The sequence below is a fragment of the Trichomonas vaginalis genome, chromosome IV, assembly GCF_026262505.1.
Source record: "Trichomonas vaginalis G3 chromosome IV, whole genome shotgun sequence".
In the NCBI taxonomy this organism is placed as follows: Eukaryota; Parabasalia; order Trichomonadida; family Trichomonadidae; genus Trichomonas; species Trichomonas vaginalis.
Genome location: NC_067206.1, coordinates 7,718,345 through 7,734,576, shown reverse-complemented (window position 1 = coordinate 7,734,576; position 16,232 = coordinate 7,718,345). Strand labels below are relative to the sequence as shown.

At 33.6% G+C, this 16,232-nt stretch overlaps 4 protein-coding genes across 4 annotated transcripts, besides 1 other annotated feature; 3 read left to right on the top strand and 1 right to left on the bottom strand.

Moving 5' to 3' along the window:
• Nucleotides 1–260: 260 nt before the first annotated feature.
• On the top strand, nucleotides 261–1,604 carry TVAGG3_0048720 (uncharacterized protein; the record flags this gene model as incomplete). Its single annotated transcript, XM_001319734.1, has 1 exon — nucleotides 327–1,181. One exon carries the CDS (start codon nucleotides 327–329, stop codon nucleotides 1,179–1,181), a length of 855 nt encoding a protein of 284 aa, XP_001319769.1.
• Nucleotides 1,605–3,608: 2,004 nt separating this feature from the next.
• On the bottom strand, nucleotides 3,609–9,918 carry TVAGG3_0048710 (armadillo (ARM) repeat-containing protein family; the record flags this gene model as incomplete). The annotated part of the gene is made up of 1 exon (XM_001319733.1): nucleotides 4,698–9,902. One exon carries the CDS (start codon nucleotides 9,900–9,902, stop codon nucleotides 4,698–4,700), a length of 5,205 nt encoding a protein of 1,734 aa, XP_001319768.1.
• Nucleotides 9,919–10,623: 705 nt separating this feature from the next.
• On the top strand, nucleotides 10,624–12,048 carry TVAGG3_0048700 (negative regulation of protein autoubiquitination; the record flags this gene model as incomplete). Its single annotated transcript, XM_001319732.2, has 1 exon — nucleotides 10,663–11,847. The coding sequence occupies one exon, from the start codon at nucleotides 10,663–10,665 to the stop codon at nucleotides 11,845–11,847; it is 1,185 nt and encodes a 394-aa protein (XP_001319767.1).
• A 659-nt stretch (nucleotides 12,049–12,707) lies between these two features.
• Nucleotides 12,708–14,099, top strand: TVAGG3_0048690 (protein of unknown function, DUF4106 family; the record flags this gene model as incomplete). The annotated part of the gene is made up of 1 exon (XM_051220954.1): nucleotides 12,708–14,099. A coding segment is annotated over one exon (1,392 nt), but the record flags the coding sequence as incomplete, so codon positions are not given.
• Nucleotides 14,100–15,092: 993 nt separating this feature from the next.
• Nucleotides 15,093–16,232: part of a mobile genetic element that runs on past the window's edge.

The following is a 16,232-nucleotide window of genomic DNA, read 5'->3' as shown; positions in this document are numbered from 1 at the left end:
TGGATTTTTTCGCGCGGTTGATACCCTTTGATTACGTAGAGGCTTAACTATATCTTTACCAGTTAAATTTAATTGCAGCTGGGTATCTTTTGGCGGTCGCTGCGTCATTTAACGTGATTTTTGACAAGCGTCAAATATTTTTCAGTTTTATTTTGGAAAACTCTGCATAATTAAACTACACAATATAAACACCAAAATCATATTAATTTTATAAAAATTTACATGTCAAAAATTTTATTCGATCGAATTTTTATTTATTTGTGAGTATGAAGAATAAGAATCCTTTTCTTGAGATAGCAACTAAGTGCTCAGTGAAGCCATTCGATATGGAAGAAATTGTACTCGATAGACTTGGTATAACATCAATCGAACCAGATCAATTAAAATTATTTCCTAATTTAACAGTACTCTATATCACGCATAACAAGCTTAAAATACTCAACAACCTTCAACCATGTATACGATTAAGTTTTATTGATGCAAGAAACAACCAATTAAGTGAATTAGATCTTAAAAAGCAAACATTCTTACGAGTTCTTTATCTAGCGAATAACAAATTTGAATATATTGAGAACTTTATGAAGCAAACATCACACTTACGTAACCTTGAAGTTTTAGATTTGCGTGGAAACGAAATTACTCAAATTAAAGGTTATCGCGCAATGATGATAGATCAATTTCCCAACCTAGAAACACTTGATGGCATAGATATTACAAAATCAGAAAGAATCAAAAATAACGTATTTCAAAGATCAACAACAATACAACGAAAGCCTCAAACAATGCTAGAATTTCTTACATCCTTACCACTTTCTGATGCAGATACAGTAGTTTCTCGTCGCGCAGGACAGATTAGGGTAGCAACTGAATTAAGACTCAAAAAGGAAGAAGAAGAAAGAACTAAGTTTGCGAGAATGCAAAAGGAAAAGTTTGAAGCACTCGCTCACATCACACGAGCTCCATTGCCAGACTCAATTGGATTTAAGCATGAAGAAAAAGAAGAGAAGAACGAAAACCATGATGAAGGAAAGCGTAGATCCAGATCAAGAATGTATATTAAGACATCAACTTTTCCAGAAGCAGCTAAAGATGAAGGAACAAAATTCTTTGAATATATGAATCCTAAGCTACCAAAGATTCCAACTCGTGCATGTAATGAGGCAGTAGTTTATCCAAAGTAGCTAATTCTATTTTTGCTGATAATTTTTTAATGGATTTAATGGGGGGATCAAAAGATATTTTTGTTATTCAACTTGGAATTGTATAGGGTTGTTAAAAATATCAAAAATTAGCGTTTTGAAGACACCATGGTGTCTTATAATTTTCCGTTCCTTATTGGCGTGTAGAAATAAATGCGCCAATAGATTGAAGAAGAAGAATTGTTTTTCTCTTAATGAACTTTAATCCTTTTGATATAAGAATATTAAAAACATTAATATAATTTCGATTTCGGAAATTAAATTTCCAAATTTTTTGTCGATTTCGGAAATAACAGGATCCCGCATCCAACACGCAACAACAAAACACAAAACACACTTTTTGGTTCTTTCATTGTTTTAATCGTAATTTATGTAATACATGATTTGGATAAATTTTACAAAAATAGAACATATATTATATTCTTTTCAAAGATTCTTGCAAATCATCAAAAATAATTGTATTTTAAAAAACGATCAAATTATCCTTTCATTATTTTAAACTTAAATTAGTTTTTATGATTGACTGAAGCAATCATATTTATTCATCTAAGGGTTTCGTTTTGCTAAAATTGTCACTTTTATAGCATATTTGTTTTTGGATGTTTTGCGAAACCAAAAAAAAAAACTATGATATACAATGTGTGTGTAAAGAAAATACTTTATTTACTAGTTAAAAAATCATTTGGTATTGATCAAGTTATTTTTTCTGGATAAGATATTATATGGATAATTGGATAGAAAATACAATTATATAATCTTGTACCTGGTTTAATTAAGCTAATTGTCATCAGAAACTTGTAATTTTTATGAATTTCAGATTTTCTTTTCATTACTGCTTTTCTTAATAGGTCAAGTTCTTATTTACGTTATAAAGTATGATATTTACAAATATCAAGTTATCATGTTTTTTGAGAAATTATGAGAAACAAACAAAAATGAAAAAGATAGGAATAGCAATGAATAGTGATGTGGGTATAGAAAATGTAAGAGATATGAATGCAAAGCAATCAGTATTTAGGATATTGACCATAGATTTCGAAAAAAAATGCTGCATATTGAGCGAAAACTATGATTATATTATAAGGCTGTCATTTAAAGCATAATGAAACTATTCCCTTTTCATTTTAATCGAATAAGATAGTAAAGATTTTTGAATTAGCTAGAAACTGATGAGATGTTTTCACAAATCAGATTTTTAATCTCTATAATGCATAATTCACTCAATATCTCAATTTTGATATTGCGAGATATTTTTGCTATCGGTTTCGCAATTTTGACACAATAGCAAGAGGGTTCTATAAGCATTATTATCAACGTAGAATCTGAATATCATATCAGAAAATGTCGCAAATCTGACATTTACCGACAAAAGCAAAAATAATTGAATACTTTTCGCAAAAACTTTAAAAATCGATAAAAATATGAAATATAGATATTAAAGAGACTTTTTATATAATATTCATAAAGATTTTCCAAAAATATGATACCGCAAAATTAAAAAAGTGACGTCTTGAGTGGAGTCAAAGGTCGAAATTGCTAGCTAAATGTTTTTTAGCGAAATTGCGTATTGTACGTTTTTTTCGCAAAACGAAACCCTTAATTCATCATTAAATAAACAAAAAAATAATATTTGAGAGTTATTTCAAAAAAAACACATTGAATTTATTAATTTGTCTCAATTTCAGTATTATAAATTTTTATAATTTCAATATTTTGAAATACACTTTTTAATATTTCAATATTTATGATATTTCAATGTATTAAGTGGTCTCAAATTGAGCTTCTCAAATATAAGTTGGCCTATTCAAATAATAAAATTAAATAATATTTAAAATAATAAATAAAAGTGATTGAGGTCATAGCAAAACGGCTGTTTCAGTCATTAATTCTTAAAAATAAAAAGGGTAAAAACTAAATAAAATGGGTAAAATTCAATAGTGTCTGTGCTATCGTTCAATTTGAAGGTGTCTTTTGAAACCGCAAGACACATTGAATTTTTGAATAGTGTATTATGGTTTGACAGACACCAATGAAAAAAATAAAATGATATTTATTTTAAATATATAAGATCCTTATATACAATATAAATATTTTATCGTTTTATTTTCTTGTTTTAGAAATGTTTTTTATTGAAAAATCAATAAAACTAACTCCAAAATAAAATTTTTGATTTAAAGACACTATGATGACACCCGGCAAATCTTCCAAGACACCTATCGTCGGGAATCTAACAACCCTAGAATTGTATTTGAAAATTTCATGCGCATTTCTGCGCACGTTGTTTATATTAGAGTTTTTCGTTTAAATAAATTATAATAGTTAAATACCACATCACATTAAAGATTGAATGCTGATTCAATTTTTGAGATAAGCTATTGAAAATAAAATGGTATTATTTGACAATTTACGGTTATTTTTAAAGTGTCGTAACTTTCGGATTAAATAAAGCAATTAAACGAGATCATATATCCCATAAAGACTGGCCTGATTCTTTTTCAGATAATGGTTTCCTCCTAATAAGTGGAACTCCAGGCTATTTTGAAAGGAAAGACAACCAAAGTTATTACATAAATAGATGCAAATTCTCGTGTTTAACACAGAGAGGTGCAATTTATGTCCTTTCAGCTGATGATAATGTTAAATTTCTAGTTGAAGCATCGATATTTGTGGGCTGTTCTTCGAATGAAAGCGGTGGGTCCATTTCTTTTGGCTATCATGGGCAATTTGTACAGAAGGGAAATTCCTTCATTAAATCCGATGCTAAATGGCGTTGTGTTTTTAGTATTGATGTAACGGCAAAAACAAATATTAATTCTAAAAATGAACTAATTGAATCAGTGATTATTAATAATGGGAAATCTAAGGCATACAGAACTCTTCTAGGATTATATTATGGACTACAAAAAATTGACCTGTGTAATATCTCATCCAATAAAGTCTCAACAGACATTGGTGCATATGATTCAGGCGAAGCACTTTCAAATTCAATAATACAAAATTGCATAATTTCTACAAATCAGCAGTATAATGCTGTTGGCTATGGTTTATGTCTATATGCATATCATTACAGTTCAACAAAAACAAAAGCATGCCATTTTGTAAACAATACGGATAACAGTGGAGAAGGTAAATTGATTGCTGCATCTGGTTACTATGTTAATCATATATTAACAGAGTGTTGTATATTTAATAATAAATTTCACGAAACATTTTATGCGTATGAAGGTGCACGAATAAAGTACCAAAATTCATATGCTGATAATACAATGACAGAAGGAAGAGGAATTTATATTTTATACAATAAACAAAATTCAGAATGCAAAATTTTTTCAACAGATTATAATGACTCAATAAATTATGAAATTAATAATATAGTAAAGCCAACAAAAGATTCAGTTCATCTTAATTTCAAAATATACAGACGCCATTAAATGATTGTATAAAAAAATAATTATTTGTTATAAAAAAATTATTTTCTAATCAGTTTCTTTTTTTCTTTTACTGATTAGATTTCTTTACGATGTATTCCCACATCATATCAATGATGCTTGTGTTCTCCATTGCGCCAATGTTATAGAGAACTACATGTGGGAAGTTTGCTTGAGAAACTCCAAATCCTTTCTGTGCCTGCCAATGTCCAATCATCTTTCTTTGGACAGGAACAATTTGTGGCTTCATTGCAACGACAGAAAGAGCTGATTCGCTTGGTTTGTACTGGATTGAGTTGATAACTGTGTAAAGTAATTTTGAAGCCTCTTCACGTCCTTGTACGTCAGCTGTTAAGTTAACTAAAGCAGCTGTCTTCAACAAAGAATCTGTTATATTTGGAGCCATAACTAATTTGCTTTGTCCGACGAATTCAGCGAGCAAGCTCATTACGACTGCATCTTTGTTGACATCGTTGCATTTGAATGTCTTGTAGAGCGACATCATGAACAAGACGTAGAACATTCTCATCCTTGTGTCCTTGAACTTGTCCAATAAGTACTCAGCGAAATCAATTGGATTGTACTTGAGGTCTTTGACATTCAAAATCGCTGGAATTGGTCTATTCGACATAACAGCGATGTTAGTTCTTACAGCATCGATTAAAATAGCGAGTAAGAAGCACCAGTTGATTTCCTTTCCATCCTTACTGATTACGTTGTTCAACTGATACAAACACTCGACAACAACCTTTACATTGTCATCACCAAGTGTTGGTAAATCAGCGACGTAATGGATGAACAAACTTGAGATGTATTCATCACCAGAATATTGTTCGAAGAATGCATTAAGTTCTGCAGCTCTTTCCTTTGCATCATCGCCTTCAGAAATCTTTCGGCAGACATCTGTTAAGATCTTCATCAAATGGATAGAGAAAGATCTCTTGCAATCAATTGTAATATAAAGCAAGAAGATAATTGCGACTGGAACAGCTTCGCGTGAGAAAGCTTCTTTGTCGCATTTCTCTGATATCAATCTGTGATGGATGTTATCAACCAAAGCGTCCATTAACTCTGTCCTGTTGTTCTTGAGTGCGTAAAGAGTGAACAACAATAAGAAGTAAATGGATCTTGTGTTCATCTCATCCTTGAGAGCAATCATCATAATTAATGGTTCAACAGATCTGTCGCCTTCTTTAACTTGAACAGCGTTTGCAAGAATCAAATTGAAGAACTGTTGTTTGAATTCTGGATCGTTTTGGCACATCAAAGTACACATTGTTAAAACAGCTTCGTTGTCGTAAGCGAGCATCTTCTTTGCAGGAGGAACAGTGATGATCTGGAATTGTTGTTCCAAAGATGTTGCGCAATTGATCAAAGAAGCTTTTTGCAATGCGGCCAAATTCTCTGAGAACTTGAGAGAATCCCTTGCGAATCTGAAAAGACCAGCGTCTAAAAGAGAATCCAATAATGGTCTGAATGGTCCAATAGAGAACTCTTCGAGGTGGTAATTAATTGTTGCGAAGAAAAGAAGAGGTGCTAACTTCTTCTGGAAGATTTCTTCGAACAAAGAACGATCAGAAATCAAAAGCAAAATCTGGGAAAGAGCATTTGCTGCAACGATTTCTTCTTTGGAAGGAACAAATGTGATGTTTGCATCTTTAAGGAATGTAACGAAAGCATCAATATCATCAGGAATTGATCTGTCATAAATAGACAAAATTGGCAAAATGAATTCACCTGTTTCATGTGGAAATACTTGGAACAAAGAAACTAAAACTAAAACTGATGTTTGTGTCTCGATTGATGATAATTTTTCTTGTGAAACACCATTATCGAATACCAATTTAACAATTGTTTTAGCGACATCAGGTTTGTTTTGTTTAAAGTTCTCAAATATTGCATGCCATAATTTAGTAACTTCAGCAGCTGTTGAAGATTCATTTAACTTGCAATGCGATGTTAAATGCAAAGCTGCTGAAAGAACTTCTGTTGCTTCACATCCTTCTAATATTACAGGAATGAATTCGTAAATAGAAGACAAAAGAGGGTTCTGTGATTGTTCTATTTTATCGAAATCATCAGCGAATATCTTGAAGAATTCACGAGCAATTTGAGGAGTAACAGCTTTAGAAGCGAAATTAACAAAATGAGCAGCTTGTGTAATGAATCCTGATGGAGAATGTGATGTTGTAGCCATGACTAATGTTCTTGGAGCTGATTTAGTGAAGATAGATCTTTCTTTCGTCAACAACAAACATAATAATTTATGTGCAGCTTGACGAGATAAAACGGAAACACTTGAAATATGTAAAATAACAGTAACTAAAAGTAAAGCATCTCCGTTTTCATATTTGTCCAAGAAATCATTTCTCATTGAGAAAACATTAGCAATTGCTAATATAATGTGGGATGTCAAGAGATCGAATTTTCCATATGATGTTTGAAGGAAAGGATACAAAATATTGAAGTTTTGATGCAACAATGTTGTCAAAGCTTGAACAATATATGTTTGTATTTGTTCCTTCTGAGAGAAAATTCTTGTGAAAACCATCAACCATCTTGAGAACTCATCAAATAAATTGATTGGGAAATTGATGAATTCGAAACTTGTCTTCAAAGCTGTGAGGAATGTTTCTGGGAATGTGTTCGTGAACTGTTTGACACAATCAAGTGATGCCATTGCGATCATGTCTTTGATGAATTTCTCAACTAATTCTTGTTTGTTGATAACATTTGATAAATGGTTTGGATCAGCAGCAGCAAAGACAATGAATACTTTCAACGATCTCTCAAGATTGATGTATCTTTCTTGTGAATTTGGTGCTTTGTAACTTGTTATCTTTCTTACAAAGTTTTCAAAGAAAGGTATCAAGTTGTCGCCTTCTTGTAATTTGGCGAATTGTGGTCTTGAAGAAATCGTTGAAAGAATGGTGATTGTTTGTGGATAATAGTTGTCTTTTCTGTTGTTTTGTGTTGCCCATGTGTCAATTTGTCCTGCAATGGCTGCTGCCAAGGAATAATCAATCAAACCAAGTGCATGGATTGCTTCGTTTGATGATGGATTCTCTGCAAGCATCATAAAAATGTCTCCGATGAATTTCTTGAAGTTTTCATCGTTTTTACGAACAATTGATGCCAAAAAGTCCATAATCTTCGTGGAATGGTTCGCTTCGAATGTCTTCTGCTGTTTCTCCCATGTTTGAAGGATTTTGATGAAGAAATTGGCAGAAAAGTCTGGTCCGGATTCAACCATCTTCGATGCGTTGCCGATATAGTCTGATCCTGCAACTTCTGATACGTATTTGGCGAATGAATACGTATAGTTGCATTCTCTGTCGAAATCTTGGATTGGTTTAAGATTTAGACATTTTAATACGGCGTGGGAGTTCGCAGACAATGATTTCTCAGGGCTGAGTAAGAAAATAAGCATAAGGACATCTAAATTAAGTCTCATTTCGCGCCATTCTGATGGTTGTAATTTCGAACCTGTTAATTCGATTTTTCCGGCATCAGAAATGTTGTTGGACCACGAATTGATGACAGCTGAGAGGTAGCAGAGATAGTGAAGTACGTCTTGGGCCTTTGAATTGTGGATGATCTCAATAATCTTGTTGATATAAATGATCGGAGCTCGTGCGCAGAGTTTTAGTGATACAAGGTTCTGTATGAACATGTTCATTGAGTTCATGGCCGATGATGCAACGTTATCGTCTAAAATAGAAAGGTTGAAAACGACTTCTGCGAGTTGGTCGAGCTTCTCTTCGTTTATGGAGTGGATGAGTGGGAAGGTTGGGATCGCGTATTGAATTTCTTCTTTGAATTCTGGATTAACTCCAAGAATTGAAGGTTGTAACAATGGGAAGAGGACTTCGTTGAACTTAACAAGTTCTTGAGGTGCCTGTGTTGATAATTCTGCAAGAACTTGGATACAAATAAGACGAACGCGTTTTGTATCTGAATTTGGCTCTTCAACAGAAAGAACTGGACGAACGAAGTCGACAATGATGTTCATCTGCTTAACACCGATTTCTGTAAGGATTTTGAGGACAACTGGGATTTGTTCGTTGTCTGTAAATCTCAATGTACGTTTTTTATCAGTTCCTGCGAATAAAAGTGGTATGATATGTGTATTTACCATTGTTGTGAATTCATCAACACGTGTCTTGTATAAATCTGCTGGACATGTCTTGATAAAATCAGCAATAAGGGTAAGCATATCAACTTCGCCACTTTTAGCGTACTTTGTAAGTAATTCGCAATATTGCTTAGCATGAGGAAGGTAGAAATCGAATGTTGTGCTTGATATTAAGTGGCATAAGAAAGTATAACAGAAAGAAGTATGTTTTGACTTGGAAGACCACTTGAGAGCAATGTTCCAAACAGCTTCTTGGTGCTTGTAGTACTGCTCGTGCTTTGCAGACGCTGGGGTTTTGTTGATATTCTTCAAAATTGAAAGAAAAGCGTCGAGGAACTTCATTCTGAGGACACCACGTTCGATCTTCTTCTCGTTATCAATGAAATTCTGGAAGAATTGTAATGTAACTTTTTCTAAAGGTTCTGGTGTAAGAGCGAGCTTCAAATTCTGTACGCCATCAATCCATGAAGCGAAATTACGGAAATCATCATCCTTCTTGCAAAGTCCGAACTGCTGCCAAAACATATCGTTGATTATCTGGCAATGGCGAGGAGATGAAGATAAGGCTGAAAGGATATCGCCTGCAGATGCACGGACGGCGTTTGGTTGCTCGTGTTTGAGGTAATGGAAGATAATACTGACGATATCGAGAGAAATTGGATCAAAACTGATTGATTCACAATTTGCGGCGGCGAGAAGGAAGTGAGAAATGTAGTCGAAAACGTTGCATTCTAATTTCTCGAAATCTGTAAGAACTTCGTCATTAATGATTTTATCGGTGTGGAGAGCTTTTGGTTTAGCTGAAGTAGTTTCCGTTTGAAGTGGCATGTTTAAGAGTTCATGCGCTGAGTTCATTAAGGTGTTAAAGATCTTGCAAAAGTTTGGATGACAATGGAATTGCATTAAAAGTGATCCAACTGTATCACTCATTATATTGATCTGATTCGGATCATTAACAGTTGACATTTTTAGACCTTTGCGGATGATTGCACCTAATTCTTGATTGTTCATTTTAGAAGCAGTGTTTTCAAGGCGAGACTGCAGCTCATTTGGTGGGAGCTGAAGTGTATTGCATATTCTTGCAGTTAAAAGGATTGCCCACTGATCGGTAATCTCTTTAATAGCTGCTTGAACTTCCATAATTTATTTTTAATTTTTTCTATCGTTTTTTATTGTATTTGAGTTTGACAGTTCATAGAATTTCTTGAAATGAAGTAATTGCCTTTACATTATAAAATTCTGAATGTATATCGGCGTGTATGGACCTCTAATAGAATGATTTTTACATACTCAAAAGAAAAATTGTCATTAAATTCTAAATTCTAAATAAAGTTGAAATTTAATCGAATCGTATGGTTCTTCTCTATCACATCATAGTGATGCATCTACAGAATTTCTTATATTTTGCCCATTTAGTATAGATTATGATCAATTTCATGAAAAATATAGAAATTCAGAATTATTCTCATAGCATCTCGTGGTTAAACAGATTTTTTAATATGAAGTTTTGTTTAATCACGATATATTGTTTCATTTCAAATTATGAAAACAGCAATCTAATCATAACGAAATGCAATAATAGCTTCATTGACCATCAGAAAACTTGTAAAGGCAAATCCAAATCTGTATCTGCAAAAAGTCTTTGAATTACAAAATTTATCTTTTAAAAGATACTTTTTTCTTTGATATGATGTTGCTTTTTGGATTCACTAGAGTATATCTTGACTCTTGTGAAATCTTAGATATCCAATATCAATTGAAGGTATTTTTACCATAATTTCAAAGATTTCCTCTCAATTTGGAATTTTTCCAACAGGCAAAATTTTGAAAATTTGTGACGGTTTTTTTCATATTTATAAATAATGATTCCAGCCTATATGAAGCTCTGACTGGCTGCAATATGCCACAATCCCAACTCTCTTTATTTGCAGCATTAGCTGAAAATAATAGATCATCATTTTCTCATCATAGGCAACTTAAAGTTAAAAATAGCGAGCAAAGTCAAAAAAAGTTAAAAGTTTCTTTTCAAAGAATTAAAGAAGAATCGCATTCTGATACAGGTAATGCTAGTGAAGCGCAAACTCCTCAAGAGAATCCAAATCAAGTCATTCAAAAGCAAAACAACATATTTCTATCTGAATCATTAATAAATGAGGCTGAATTCCGCCCACTCAACTTTATCGGGCAACTAAGTCGTCAATCTTCAAATACAGAACAAATTCCCTTGCAAAATATGAAAAGATTTGAACTATCGCGAAATAACTCCCTCGGTCAAGAATACCAGCAACAACCGGAACAAAATTCAAATACTAAAAATAAAAAAATATTTTTGAACAAATTCTTATTGAAAGGCGACTTCAATGTCTTAGAAGATAGTTCCAAGACTGAAGATGTCTCTCTTGTATTTGATAAATCCGATGGAAATTTTGAAATTAGAAAATCTTCAAACGAAGCGCAAAACGAAGAGGAAAACAGCAATCAGCCACACTTAAATTACAATAATCTTGCATTTGATACAGGAGATTACTATGGTACTATCAAAGGTTTACCTCCAAGACTTGGATTGGAAATTTGTCACTCAGATGTTGCCAAAGAACTTTATCTTGTTGATCCAAATCCAAAGGATATTGAATCATTGCATCATCCTCGATTAAACATCAAAGAAATTAAAGGAAAAACATTATCTGTTTCTATTGATCCGAAATCATTTGTTGATAATGAAGAAGAGCATATCTTCTTGAAAGACTTCGAAAGTCTTTCCGCCCGCAATGGGAAAATAATGATTTTGCTTGAAATTGTTTCAGAGAACCCTCCATTCATATTAAACGTTGGAATGGCCTCCCAATTAGTTACATACTATCATATGAGAAGTTCTGATGACAAACCACGTTTAGAAACTGATACTCGAATTTCTTATATCGAACCAGATCAACTATCACCAATGTTGGCACCTATTCCTAAAGGAACTCCATTCTGTACAATTGCAAATAACTTATTTGAGATTCCTGTCGCAAAACATCCAGTAGAAAATACAGATTTTCTTTTAAGGATACCCTTACATTGCGTAGTTAGAAAGAGAATATGATATTGTCATGATTGCTAAAGTTTTAGGCTCCAGAAATGAATATACATCAAACTGAAACAATTGATAAATTGAATGAACTTTTGAGAGGTTCTCAAATAAAAAAAATTATCTAATTTTTTACAATATTACTATTATTTTATCCACATATGTATATATAGTAATTTGAGAAAACTTTTAGGAAAAAATAAGTTTAATAAAAATCTGAATTTTACTTGTTGTGGGATTGTTATTAATTGACACTCCAGACGTATTACTAATAGTTATGCGTATGCAATTAAAGTATTTCTGATGGACAAAATGTGAGATTTATATCAGATAATTCATTTCTACTATTAAGTTATTCATTTATGAGTTTGCACTTATTCGCACTAAATAAATAACTATTAAAAATTGTTTTAATTAATTGACACCATATAATAGAGTGAATTTTGTTTGATCAAACAACAATAGATGATAGATATAAAGCCAAGAAACTTGCTATTAATGTGCTCTACTTGCTATTTCAATGTAAGTATGATATTTTCTAAATGTTTCGTTCAGATAACTTAGATATATTAGTCAAAATTTGAAATTTTAATAGCACAAAAAAAAAAAGGTAGTGGGGCCTCCAGGCACTTCGTGCCCTCTAGCCCTGAAGATGTTTAGTATAACTTTGTCCGGACAAGTAAGGGTCTATCGTCGCTACAGGAAAAGTTACAGGCGTTCCAAGGAAGTATACTTTGAGAAGCCTTTCCCCCTTATAGAATGAGATAGGACGGTTATTTTACAAAACTGACAACACTTTGACCGAGTAGTTTTTTGTGCTGAACAAAAAGTGTCATATAAACATCTGTCAAAAACCGTTTTTTACTTCACTTAAAATGCCACGTAAGCTACGTAAGAATATACGTAAGAGGAAGAGAGCATTGAAACATCCAATAGTAAAACTGACACCACAACAACAGTTGCAACAACAAATTATGAATGACCCCACTATGTTGCAACAAATGTCAAGCAACCCTATGCTTTTAAACCGAGTTATTGGTGCACAGAGTGGAGGTTTAAGAGCGGCACTTTTAGCGAAAATGGCAGGCTATGGTGGAGCTGCAGACGGAACAGCTTATAACCCTCAAAGTCAAATGAATTTGAGTTCACTCAAAAATCAAATAACAGATGTCAAAAAGTCAAACATAGACATACAGAAACAAATAAGTGAAAACGAAAAGAAACTAGAATATGACAGACACACAAAGAAACTCAATGAGTTAAACGTAGAGAAAAAGAAGAAAGAAGAACAACTGAAAGAACTAAGTACAGAGGAATATGCGAAAAAAGTGTCAGAAAAAGCAGCAGAAGTAGCAAAAATGGAACAAGATGTTATAAATTTGAAAAACCATACTACTCAATATAAAGTACTGAAAGATGAAGAGATAAAACAAAAAGCCCTGAAGACATATATGGATAGCGATGAGTATAAAAAAGAAGTTGAAGCAAATGTAAAGGCAGAAAAACTTTTACAGTTGCAAAACCAAACCGTACAGTATGAAAACTTAGCACAAGAAAGTAAAAATAACGATGCAGCCATGCAAAAGGCAATGAAAAGCGCAGAATATATAAAAGCTAATAATGACTGGTTAAATGCCCAAGCCAACGCTAAAGCAGCCCAACTTATAGGGTCAATAAGGACAAAAATACAAGCGGATGAAGACAGTTCAAATGAAGCTTTAATGAATGCTGACTTTAAGAACGCCTTCGAAGCTCTTCATAGTAAGGTGAAACTAGTGAACGACTTCTCATCTGGAAAGAAACTGAAGTCTGAAGGTTTCGACAACGAGTTAAGAGAAGTAGCACAAAATATGACGAAAATAACAGATGCAGCAACGAGACAGGCAGTTCAAAGTGCCTATGACGCCGTTAGAGCAACTGTTGTGGAAAGTCAAGAAAAAGAGTTACAACAGACCAAAACAGACCTAGTAAATGCTTTCTTAAAAACGAAAAGTCAGGTAGGACATTATGCTGCAGATGGAACATATGTGCCAGCTGGTGGAACTTATATACCAGCTGGTGGAACTTATTTACTAGCTAGTGGAACTTATATACCACCAAACCCTCCAAGAGAAGCACCTGCACCAGGACTACCTAAAACATTTACATCGTCACATGGACACAGACACAGGCATGCACCAAAACCAACACAACAACCAACACAACAACCAACAGTTCAAAACACTGCACCACAACCAACAGTTCAAAACACTGCACCACAACCAACAGTTCAAAACACTGCACAGCAACCAACAGTTCAAAACCCAGCACAACAACCAACAGTTCAAAATCCAGCACCACAACCAACAGTTCAAAACACTGCACCACAACAACCACAAACAGAGCAAGGACATAAAAGAAGTAGAGAACAAGGAAACCAAGAATTCTTAAAAATGCTTAAGGAAAATTATGGTTACCCAGATACTCTTGACTTTAGTGACAGATATAAAGAAGCTATTAGAAAGTTCAAGGAAGGAAATACTGACCCGAACCTATTTAGCTTTATGGTTCAGCACCAAATGGGATATAATTTCAAACCTGGAAAATACAAGCTCGCTAAGGGATATGATTTAATAGCATATCATCCAAATGACATGACTGAATTTACTCCGAGATATTTGGTGTCAGAGCTAAATGATAATTCAACTCTCTTCATGAAACGCGTAAAAAATAGAGACGGAACGAAAGAAGAAAGGTTTATGAGTCCGGATGACTTAGATAGGGAACTTTTTAAAAACGGTCTCGGAATATATGAAATGCCAGCAGATGAGGTACAAGAAACTCCACAGGAAGAAGTTCAGATACAACCAGACATGGAAGAAATAGTTCAGCAACAACAGCTAGAAGAGCCTGAAGGAAACGAACAAGTCCCTCCTTTGGAAACTAACTTCACAAACTAGATGAAGATTTGGAACAGCCGAAAAAATCTTGACCCTCAACAAGTGTATGCGGGGAATATGGAATCTTTCCAAGAGTCTAAGAAAAATTCGGCTGACATAGTAGAAGAATATCGAAAAATGTTCGCCGACATACAAAAGACTCCAACATCAGATGAAAATATTCAGCATAGAATGGAAGTACTGAAAGAAAATGTACGCAAATACAACAATCCTTTTTACTTACGACCATATAACGTTCAATCTTTGGCTGAACTCGGTGAAAATAAAAGGTTAAATTTCAACAAAACATATAGAAATGAAACATTGTTTAAAGTTCATTCAGAACCTAACCAATATGGAAACAAACCTACTTTTGTTTCTGCAGACTATGGAACTACAATGAGATGGGTCATAAAGCTAATCCGGATAGGTGGTTCATAAACTTACAACCACAATTCCAAGAAGTTGTAGACGCAATGGAAGTGAATGGTGAACCAGATATAGCTGGTATTTTCAGCGCGGCTTTAATGCCATTGAAAGATATGAAAGATGCAGATATTTTGAACCAGTATGAAATGAACATGGCTGATGGAAATATAACACCTGACGTTCTAAAACATTTATCTCAAAGAACTACACAGAACCATAAAGATGGTATATTTGGTGAAGAGTTTAGAAAGAAAGTTAGGGATAGAGAAGGAAGAGAACCTATTGTACATGACCTTGCAAACGAAAGTTTGCAAAATGTCATAAAAACTTACTTTGCAGACAATGAACCGAGAAGGGATGAATATTTAAGAAAACTCAAATGGACAGTACCAAATGAAATGTTAGTATTGAAAAACATGTTCCTTGACAAAATAAAACCAACTACAGAAATAAATGACGCAAGACTGAAACGTTGGGTAAAAGCTTTCCCATTCACAAAAGATATTATTGGTAACATGGAAAGAAAACCAGAATGGCTACAAAAACATATATTTGGAAACGAGCTTATTCCATATGGACAAGCTCTGTTTGAAGAGCTTGAACCGGAAACTCAGGAAAGAGTCATGCAAACAATACGCGAAGACTCAAATACAAACTATGACAAAATCTTTCTAGGATATAGGTTACCTGAGATGGGCGACCAGAGCCCAAAGGCAAAAAGGACATGGAAAATTTACAACATACTAGGTGAACATGAGGCAAAGATGCAACAACTTGAAGCAGAGGGCAAGTTACCAAAAGCGACACCAAAGAAGAAGAGTAGAACAAAGTGAAAATAGTGAAGAAGTAACTTCATCTAGTGAAAGTAGTGGCAATGAAGGAAAAAGAAGAGTTAAAGATTCAGTTAAAAACTCAGTCAGGAAGAAAGTAAAGCTTGGTCCGAGTGGGTTCTATTATGATATATAAATCCAACTATTCTATATTTTTACCCATATGAAATGTACGCCGCTCAGAATATAACGCCAACAGTTTTGGATGCCATGAACGGAAATG